Source organism: Pantherophis guttatus, chromosome 10, assembly GCF_059756535.1.
Source record: "Pantherophis guttatus breed Tessera chromosome 10, ASM5975653v1, whole genome shotgun sequence".
Taxonomy (NCBI): domain Eukaryota; kingdom Metazoa; phylum Chordata; class Lepidosauria; order Squamata; family Colubridae; genus Pantherophis; species Pantherophis guttatus.
Genome location: NC_142072.1, coordinates 2,944,070 through 2,955,000, shown reverse-complemented (window position 1 = coordinate 2,955,000; position 10,931 = coordinate 2,944,070). Strand labels below are relative to the sequence as shown.

Here is a 10,931-nt window from a genome sequence, read left to right as displayed (position 1 = left end):
GAGAAGAGAAGAGAAGAGAAGAGAAAGGGAGAAAGGAAAAGTGGAGGGAAGAGAAAAGAAAAAGAAGAGAAGGGGAAGCGAAGGGAAGGGAATAAAAGAGGACGAGAGGAAAGAAGAGATGAAGAAGAGAGAAAGGGAAAAGTGGAGAGAAGAAGGGAGAAAGGAAAAAGTGAAGAGAGAAGGAAGACAAGGGGAAGAGAAGGAAATAAAAGAGGAGGAAAGGAAAGAAGAGAAGAAGGGAGAAAGGAAAAAGTGGAGAGAAGAGAGAAGGGGAAGGAAATAAAAGAGGAGGAGAGGAAAGAAGAGAAGAAGAAGGGAGAAAGGGAAAAGAGAAGAGGGGAGAAAAGGAGAAAAGAGGAGAGGAGAAAAGAGAAGAGAAGAGAAAAGGAGAGGAGAGGAGAAGAGAGAAGGGAAGGGAATGGAAGGAGAAGAGAAGCTTTAGCTGGAAGTCCAAAGCCAAGGAAACAGCAAAATTCAGATCTAGTCAGCTCAGGACAGTGGGGTCCTCTTGAAACAGGATGAGGCCCTCCAGCTGTGCTGGCACCTGACGGTTGATGTGATCCAGTACATCTGGAATGGGGAGGGGGGCTGCCCATTGGGTGAAAGGCTATATTAATGGCAAGTCTTGAAACTGTACCAAGTGTGATCTCGTACAGAAGAGGCAGAGCCCTCTAGAGGCCAGTCAAAGATCTTCACCCCTCACAGGAGGGCAATAAACCAACATCCCTATTCAATAACAAACCAGCTTTGTCTTCCCTTTATCACCCGCCCCACGGAGGCTCGCAGTTGGCCATGCAATGCGGCAGCGGAAGACAAACCGGAAAGTCAAACCAGCATCGCTTTTCAGGATTCATTTGGCTGGTTGCAAAAGTAACCTTCATCCTGTGTTTGGCCAGAATTGGATAGTCAAAGATCTCTGGCCTTCTAAGTTCCACGGAGCTCTTCTGGCAGAAACTTGCTGCAGAAAAAAAACAGTCTATCTTTGGTAACCCAATCCTAGCCAAACAGGGGATCCACTCAGGCTGGGAAAATCTAGGGATTGAAGAAGTCCAGTTATCTGGAAATGGGGTTTTTTTTGGAGGGGAGGGGCTCCTGAGTATCTGATAAGCTAGTGGTAAACGAGCATTCCTGTTGACTGAGAAGGGTCCCGTTTCCCCGGCTATTTTTGTCCCTGCTCAGCCAACAATCTTAGTAGCTTGAAATTGAACAATCTCCTGGACATAAATTGTTTCAACTCCTACCCTCAAAACGACGCTACGGAGCATTGCACAACTAGACACAAGGACAGTTTTTCCCCGAACGCCATCATTCTGCTAAACAAATAATTCCCTCAACACTTGTCAAACTATTCACTAAGTCTGCATTACTATTACTATTAGTCTTCTCATCGTTCCTATCACCCATCTCCTCCCACTTATGACTGTATGACTGTAACTTCTTGCTTGTATCCTTACGATTTATGTCGATTGTTTCCTAGTATGATTTGATTGCTTATTTGTACCCTAGGACTATCATTAAGTGTTGTACCTTATGATTTTTAATGCATGTATCTTTTCTTTTTATGTAAACTGAGAGCGTAGGCACCAAGACAAATTCCTTGTGTGTCCAATCACACTTGGCCAATAAAGAATTCTTTCTGTCTGTCTGTCTGTCTGTCTGTCTGTCTGTCTGTCTGTCTGTCTATCTATCTATCTATCTTCCTTCCTTTCTTTCTTTTTCTATCCATCCATCCATCCCTATCTTTCTTCCTCTTCCTTTCCTTCTCCTCTTCTTCTTCTCCTTCTTTCCTTTTGTATCTTCTTTTTATGTAAACCGAGAGCATATGCACCAAGACAAATTCCTTGTGTGTCCAATCATACTTGGCCAATAAAGAATTCTTTCTATCTATCTGTCTGTCTGTCTGTCTGTCTGTCTGTCTATCTATCTATCTATCTATCTATCTATCTATCTATCTATCTATCTCCCTTCCTTTCTTTCTTTCTTTCTTTTTCTATCCATCCATCCATCCCTATCTTTCTTCCTCTTCCTTTCCTTCTCCTCTTCTTCTTCTCCTTCTTTCCTTTTGTATCTTCTTTTTATGTAAACCGAGAGCATATGCACCAAGACAAATTCCTTGTGTGTCCAATCATACTTGGCCAATAAAGAATTCTTTCTATCTATCTGTCTGTCTGTCTGTCTGTCTGTCTATCTATCTATCTATCTATCTATCTATCTATCTATCTATCTATCTATCTATCTCCCTTTCTTTCTTTCTTTCTTTTTCTATCCATCCATCCATCCCTATCTTTCTTCCTCTTCCTTTCCTCCTCCTCTTCTTCTTCTCCTTCTTTCCTTTTGTATCTTCTTTTTATGTAAACCGAGAGCATATGCACCAAGACAAATTCCTTGTGTGTCCAATCATACTTGGCCAATAAAGAATTCTTTCTATCATCTGTCTGTCTGTCTGTCTGTCTGTCTGTCTGTCTGTCTGTCTGTCTGTCTGTCTGTCTGTCTATCTATCTATCTATCTATCTATCTATCTATCTATCTATCTATCTATCTCCCTTTCTTTCTTTCTTTCTTTTTCTATCCATCCATCCATCCCTATCTTTCTTCCTCTTCCTTTCCTCCTCCTCTTCTTCTTCTCCTTCTTTCCTTTTGTATCTTCTTTTTATGTAAACCGAGAGCATATGCACCAAGACAAATTCCTTGTGTGTCCAATCATACTTGGCCAATAAAGAATTCTTTCTATCATCTGTCTGTCTGTCTGTCTGTCTGTCTGTCTGTCTGTCTGTCTGTCTGTCTATCTATCTATCTATCTATCTATCTATCTATCTATCTATCTATCTATCTCCCTTTCTTTCTTTCTTTCTTTTTCTATCCATCCATCCATCCCTATCTTTCTTCCTCTTCCTTTCCTTCTCCTCTTCTTCTTCTCCTTCTTTCCTTTTGTATCTTCTTTTTATGTAAACCGAGAGCATATGCACCAAGACAAATTCCTTGTGTGTCCAATCATACTTGGCCAATAAAGAATTCTATTCTATTCTATTCTATTCTATTCTATTCTATTCTATTCTATTCTATTCTACTCTACTCTACTCTACTCTACTCTACTCTACTCTACTCTACTCTGTTCTTTATTATTACTCTACTCTACTCTACTCTACTCTAATTCTATTCTATTCTATTCTATTCTATTCTATTCTATTCTATTCTATTCTATTCTATTCTATTCTATTCTATTCTACTCTACTCTACTCTACTCTACTCTACTCCTTTCCCTTGTTGACTTTTTTTTTTTAATCGATCAAACTGGGCCATTTCCACACTCAGAAAAAGAGAAAACGGCGTTCATGGTTGGAACTTTTCTTGCCTTACCTAACAAGTCCCAAGTCCAAGATTTTTCTCCTTCTGACAATTCCAACCCCCTCGAACAGATGCTCCGCTTTTATATCCTCTGGCTAAAAATGTGCTTAAAAGCCTTGCCTGGAGGGGATGTAAATTATGCATCCCAGAGTCCTCCTCATCAGCCCCCTATATGAGCGCTGAACCCACCGTGCTTCCTTCTCTCCGCCCCACCCCATCTTTGAAGATGTGCAAAGTCACACAACTGGAGCGGGTATGTCAGAGTATCAGAAAAATGGCACAACTCTTCACCAGAATGTCCTTAGCTACTTTAGGAGGCATGGAGTTCAACTCCCAGAATTTCCCTACTGGCTAAAGCTTATCCTGACCCCCGCACCTTTGGAACATTGTATAAAATGTCCCCTTCTCCTACCATCATCACCATCATCCTCTTTTAACGACCCCATAATCCCTTGCGGGGTGGAATCAGGGCAACTGAATAGAGCCGAGTGTTTACTGGCTAGATGCCCTTCCTGTCGCCAATGCGGAGTTTTTTTTCAGCAGATGTATTCTCTGTCAGCACTTCAAGCTGCATTTACTCTAGTGCTGACATAAGAAGGAGAAGCGGAGGCGTCTGGAAAGGGACGTTTGACTTTTCACCTACTTATTTTCCCTGGAGATAATATCCCCTAGGAGATGGGATGGGAGGGGGGAAATTCCTTTGAGCTGGAGCAGTAGATTAGGGGTAGAGTGACTTGGAAGATGGCCAATGAGTACAGAGGAGTGGGGAAAGGAAAGGAAGGGTTTTGGGTCAGGAAGTCAGTGTTGGCTACGATGGAGTCGGAGTTAGAATGTCGTGCTTAATAAATGAGAGTTTTTCATCAAAGACTTTGTTTGAAATGCAATTTATTTGAGACGACCTCGAAACCTGACATTCCCATTGTGCCCAGAGAGAGAAATATCTGCCTCTATCTAGGATCGAACTCATAGCCTCCTGATTGTGAGGCAAGAGCTCCACCTCTAGGCCACTGCACCACTCCCATTTTCTACTATGTTTCTCTGAAAATAAGACCCGGTCTTATATTTTGTTGGCGTTCCGAAAGAGCCACTAGGTCTTATTTTGGGGGAAATCCGGTATGTGCATTTTCCACCCTACAGTTCCTCTCATAGCGAAAATGTAGGACCTCCACCACCTCTCTGGCCCCCTCCTCCTTATACCTTGGTCACTGCAGTTGTCTCCACTCTGGGAGGCAATCCCACCGCTGGAGGGTCCCGGCGTCCCTGAGGGTGTTGACCCCGTCTCATCGTGGTCTCGGATCCAGGAGTTGCTCTGCACACAAAGAGAATGGTGCATCATTCACAGGGACCGAATCCTGGGGTTCAAGTCATCCAATTTGGGTATATTTTGAGACTCTTGAAAAAGCGCAGAGAAGAGCAACAAAGATGATTAGGGGGCTGGAGGCTAAAACATACAATGAACGGTTGCAGGATATGTCTAGTTTAGCGCGAGCTGTTGTGGGTGCACCTAGATACACCCACATTACACCAATTCTCCGCGAGCTGCACTGGCTCCCTATTGGTCTCCGGGCACAATTCAAGGTGTTGGTTATTACCTTTAAAGCCCTACGTGGCTCAGGGCCAGGGTATCTTCGAGACCGCCTTCTGCCGCATAGCTCCCAGCGACCGGTAAGATCCCACAGAGTTGGTCTCCTCTGGGTCCCATCAGCTAAACAATGCCGGCTGGCGGGCCCACGGGGGAGGGCCTTCTCCGTGGCTGCCCCAGCTCTCTGGAACCAGTTACCTCCTGAGATCCAGACGATCCCCACCCTATTGACCTTGGGTGGGGATGGCCTTGGAAGGGACCTTGGAGGTCTTCTAGTCCAACCCCCTGCTCAGGCAGGAGACCCTACACCATTCCAGACAAATGACTTGTCCAATCTCTTCTTAAAAACTCCAGTGATGGAGCACCCACAATTTCTGGAGGCAAGTAGTTCCACTGATGAATTGTTCTCCCTTTAAGTACATTCAAGTAGTCCTACCCAATTCCTGCAACCGCTTTTCATCGGTGAGGCTATCATCGCTCCACCGTCCCCAAGAACGACAGCCTCACCTGTGGAATCTCTGCCTGCCACCAAACAGTGGAAAGCGCAGGAAAAACTTCCCTGATTTTGTTGTTAAACCGGACGATCCCACCCTCCTTCTCTCCTAGCCCCCCCCACCACCCTGCTTGCCCTCCCCCCCCACTCCTTTCAAGAGGGCTGCTGCTGCAGCTTCGCGGGGATTTCCCCCCCTCCCTGTGTGTCCCCCCCCATGGGTCATTATCTTGCCCCCCCCCCTCATTTCAACCCAGTGAACCGAGTTCAAAGGAGTACAAGCGGGGCCTCTCCGGGTTGCTCTGGGGAGGAACCAGCAGCTACCGAAGGGGCTCGGATTGCAGCCCACCCCCCCCACCACTGGCCAGGTGGGGGTGGGTGGGAGAGCTGGCCCCCAGCCCTCCTGCCCTCCCTGATTAACCCACCGCCGCTGATCACAGGAGTCCTGCAAAGACGGGGCGGGGGGTTCAAGGGGTTAAGGAGCTGCGGCTTTAGAGGAGGGGGATTCGGCACTTGCAGCCCACAGTAAATGGGAAAGGGGGGGGGACATGGGAGGTGGGTGGGTCAGGGGGTCGCTGTTAGGAGCTCTGGGAAGCGAAGGGAGCAACACTCCCAGTTAATGAAGACCAGACTCGACGGCTTTGCTCGAAGCGCCTTGATCAGAGACGAGGCTGGGACCCCCGGGCAATCCGAGACCCTTCCCCTCCAATATTACACCGCCCCCTTAAAAAAGGGACAGTGCCGGACCCACACAGCGAGAGGGGTTTGGAGCTGGGTTTTCAAGGGAGGGGGATTCATCACACAGTTGGGCATCTCAAGCAGTCCTGAGCAGGATATGGGTGGGGAGGGGGCTTGGGAGAGAAAAAGGGGTCCCTTCCTTCCCGGAATCGCTCTCTTTTGCCATGGGGCAGAGGGGAAATTCTTTGGACCCGAGACCGGATTTCGAGGGAGAAGGGAGAATGGAAAGGGGAGGATGGTGGAAAGCACAGTAAACTGGGAATAGAATTCTTTGTTTATTGCTATCCTGCTTTACAAAAAGGAGAGGCTATATCCAACATACCTACCTTCCTCCTATTTCCCCATTCCACCCCCTGCAACAACAACCCTGTGAGGTGGGTTGGGCTGGCCCAAAGTCACTCATTTGGTTTTCATGTCTTGGGGGGGACGGGACTAGAACTCCCAGTCTCCTGGTCATTGGCCCAAAGTCACCCAGCCAGATTGTATGCCTAAAGCCGGACTAGAATTCACCACTTCCTGGTGATTGGCGCAGAGTCACCCAACCAGCTTTCGTGACTAAGGCGGAACTAGAACTCACAGTCTCCTAGTGAGTGACCCAAAGCCACCCAGCCAGATTGTATGCCTAAAGCAGGACTAGAACTCACCACTTCCTGGTGATTGGTGCAGAGTCACCCAACCAGCTTTCGTGACTAAGGCAGAACTAGAACTCCCAGTCTCCTGGTAATTGATCCAAAGTCACCCAGCCAGATTGTATGCCTAAAGCCGGACTAGAATTCACCACCTCCTGGTGATTGGCGCAGAGTCACCCAGCTGGCTCTCGTGCCTGAGGCGGAACTAGAACTCACAGTCTCCTAGTGAGTGACCCAAAGTCACCCAGTCAGATTTTATGCCTAAAACCGGACTAGAATTCACCACTTCCTGGTGATTGGCGCAGAGTCACCCAACCAGCTTTCGTGCCTGAGGCGGAACTAGAACTCCCAGTCTCCTGGTGACTGATCCAAAATCACCCAGCCAGATTGTATGCCTAAAGCAGGATTAGAACTCACAGCCTCCTGCTTTTTAGCCTGATCTACTGAACTAGTAGATCATGCTAGCTCTCGATTGGGAACGGAAATGGCTTGCCTTAGGACACTGTGTCCCTATTTTTCAAACCAAACCACATTTTGTTCATTTGTCTGAACGCAGCTCCACATCCTGACTTGGTCCAGAAGTCTATTTGAAAGGCCGAAATGAGCTGGCTTTTCAAATAAAATATTATATTAAAAAAAAAAAAAACCTTACTCCTGGTATTTAGCTACCCTGTTTCCCCCAAAATAAAAGACCCCCCCTGATAATAAGTCCAGTCAGGTTTTTGAGCGCATGGCAATAAGGCCAAGCGCTTATTTCAAGGTTCAAAAAAATATAAGGCAGGGTCTTATTTTCGGGGAAACACAGTATCTATCTATCTATCATCTATCTATCTATCTATCTATCTATCTATCTATCTATCTATCTATCATCTATCTATCTATCTATCTATCTATCATCTATCTATCTATCTATCTATCTATCTATCTATCTATCAATCTATCATCTATCTATCATCTATCTATCTATCTATCTATCTATCTATCTATCAATCTATCATCTATCTATCTATCTATCTATCTATCTATCATCTATCTATCTATCTATCTATCTATCATCTATCTATCTATCTATCTATCATCTATCTATCTATCTATCTATCTATCTATCTATCAATCTATCATCTATCTATCATCTATCTATCTATCTATCTATCTATCTATCATCTATCTATCTATCTATCTATCTATCTATCTATCTATCAATCTATCATCTATCTATCATCTATCTATCTATCTATCTATCTATCTATCTATCTATTGTATCTATCCATTCCCTTATTTATCTATCATGTCTGTCTATATCTATCTATCTAATCCAAATGGATTAGATATCCATCTATCCATCCATCTATCCATTTTTCTATCATCTATCTATCTATCTATCATCTATCTATCTATCTATCTATCTATCATTTATATCTATCTATCTAAATTGTTTCCTCCAAAATAAGACATTCCCCTGATAATAAGCCCAATCGGGTTTTTGAGCGCACGGCAATAAGGCCAAGCGCTTATTTCAAGGTTCAAAAAAAATATAAGGCAGGGTCCTATTTTCGGGGGAAACACGGTAAAAGGAGCCTCTCTGATCAACAGAAGTATATCTTTGAAAGGAGTGGCGGGAGGGTGGCAAATAGGAAACTCAGGTAGTCCTCAACTTACGACCACAACGGAGCCCACAACGGAGTACCCACGGAGCGAATCCCTGCCGTGGGTACATTAGTAACGTGGTTCTTAAACGAATCCGGATTTCCCCCATGAACTTTGCTTGCCAGACGTCTGCAAAAAGTTTGATCACGTGACCCCGGGACACTGCGACCTGCGTCATAAATGCGAGTCGGTTGCCAAGAAAGTCTGAATTTTGATCGCCTGACCGTGGGGTCAGGCTGCAACGGTCATAAAAGTATGAAAAAACGATCATAAGTGGCTTTTTTTCAGTGCCATCGTAATTTTGAGCGGTCATTAAATGAACTGTCGTAAGTCGAGGACTACCTGTATTACGCAGGAGGCTGCCTGCAGAGAGTCTTTTAAGCAAACTTTCCTGCAGCCTGTTTGTTTCGGATGACGGCTGCTTGTTCCCACGTTCGGTGCCCAGCTTGGAAATCAGCTCTCTGACATGGCCAGGAAGGGCCTTTCCCTCTCCACGTTGCCCCCCCCCTCCTCTCCTGTATGTCTCTCCCCCGCCTCCCCCCCAAAAAAGCCCCTCTGCCCCCTCAAATCCCCCCAACAATAAGCCCCAATATAGCCTGTGGGTACATTAAAAATTCAGGCAAATCGCTGGCAGCCAAGAAAACGACTTCGATGCATTAGCGTGCTTCGAGGAGAAAAAAAGAGAGAGAGGGAGGGAGGGGGATTTGTGGTAGGGGGTGGGAGAATTGAGGGGTGGGAGATACCACGCTGGCCAACCACGTCTCCTTCATTACAAGCTGACTGTCAGGGGTGATTAATTTCCAAGCCCCTGATCCTTTTCTTTGCAACTTACGAATGTTGCAAGGATGGAGATGGTGAGTCTCTCTCTCTCTCTTTTCCTCTCTCTCTCTGCCTCTCTCCCTCTGTGTGTGTGTGTGTGTCTGTCTGTCTGTCTGTCTCTGTCTCTCTCTCTCTCTCTTCCTCTCCCTCTCTCCCTCTCTCTCTCTCTTTTCCTCTCTCTCTCTTCCTCTCTCCCTCTGTCTGTGTGTGTCTGTCTGTCTGTCTGTCTCTGTCTGTCTGTCTGTCTCTCTCTCTCTCTCTCTCTCTCTTTTCCTCTCCCTCTCTCCCTCTCTGTCTCTGTCTCTTGTCTATCTGTCTGTCTCTCTCTTTCTCATAAAGCAGCAACACTGTGTGAGAAATGACCCTTTTTCAACAACTGCTAGACAGTGTTGAGAAAATGCCCGCAACAGGCAACTAACACAACGCTCTGTTTCCACAGAGCAAAAGAAAAGAAAAGAAAAGAAAAGAAAAGAAAAGAAAAGAAAAGAAAAGAAACCATAATGGCAAATGTGCCATCGCCAATAAGAATCCTTCTCCAATTGCTGCCAGATCGCTTCCCTTTCGAACGGCCCAACAGTACAAGAACACACAAACTTCATCGCCAAAAAAATAAATAAATAAAAATCCCAGCCTTTGTGAAAGAAATCCGATTCCTGCCAAAACCGGCACATCTGCTTGTGCAGATAAAGGCTTCCACATGTAGCGTTGCTGTCAGAAGAAAGAAGCATGGAAGTCAGAGCGTCTCCGACAAATCCCCACCTTTGGAGACCGGGCCATGCGCGCTTAGCAGGGATCACGGTCCCCAAAAACGCCACAGTTGAGAAGAAGGGACCTTATTTGGGGTCTGCAATTTCTGCCCCGGTCGGGAGCTATCAATGGCCCCCCTGCCTCTGCCCACCCCAGGCCCCGGGGCAGTTAGCCGTCAAAGGGCAAAGTGGGGCTGTTGCCCACCTCGGCTGTCTGGGCCCAAAAGGCTGCCCGACTTTGGACCAACCTGGTCGGAGAGACAAGCCCCCCCGAAGTCTTCCAGGTCCGACTTGGAGCCTCCGTCTCGGTCGTCGATGACCAGGTCGATGGGCATCTTCCCCTTCAGGCAGGTGATGTAGCGGTGGCAGAAGTTGTCACAGAGGTCATGAACCTGGAAGGCAAAGGGGGGGGGAAAGGAAAGGAAAGGAAAGGAAAGGAAAGGAAAGGAAAGGAAAGGAAAGGAAAGGGAAGGGAAGGGAAGGGAAGGGAAGGGAAGGAAAGGAGGTGGGATGGGAAGGGAAAGGAAGGGAAGGGAAGGAAAGGAGGTGGGATGGGAAGGGAAAGGAAGGGAAGGGAAGGAAAGGAAAGGAAAGGAAAGGAAAGGAAAGGAAAGGAAAGGAAAGGGAAGGGAAGGGAAGGGAAGGGAAGGGAAGGGAAGGGAAGGGAAGGAAAGGAAAGGAAAGGGAAGGGAAGGGAAGGGAAGGGAAGGGAAGGGAAGGGAAGGGAAGGGAAGGAAAGGAGGTGGGATGGGAAGGGAAGGGAAGGGAAGGGAAGGGAAGGGAAGGGAAGGGAAGGAAAGGAAAGGAAAGGAAAGGAAAGGAAAGGAAAGGAAAGGAAAGGAAGAAAGGAGAAGGGTAGGAGGAAAGGGAAGGGAGATAGGAAAGGAAAGGAAAGGAAAGGAAAGGAAAGGAAAGAAGGAAAGGAAAGGAAAGGA

At 46.4% G+C, this 10,931-nt stretch overlaps 1 protein-coding gene across 4 annotated transcripts in view; it reads right to left on the bottom strand.

Moving 5' to 3' along the window:
• Positions 1-10,931, bottom strand: part of MEIS3 (Meis homeobox 3) — a 46,011-nt gene that overhangs the window by 10,160 nt on the left and 24,920 nt on the right. For all 4 annotated transcript variants that reach the window (XM_087876549.1, XM_087876548.1, XM_060693816.2 and 1 more), the window contains 2 exons: positions 10,245-10,388; positions 4,543-4,654 (listed from right to left, as the gene is read on the bottom strand). In XM_087876549.1, coding sequence (XP_087732675.1) covers positions 4,543-4,654; positions 10,245-10,388 — 256 coding nt within the window. The remainder of the gene's footprint in view (positions 1-4,542; positions 4,655-10,244; positions 10,389-10,931) is intronic.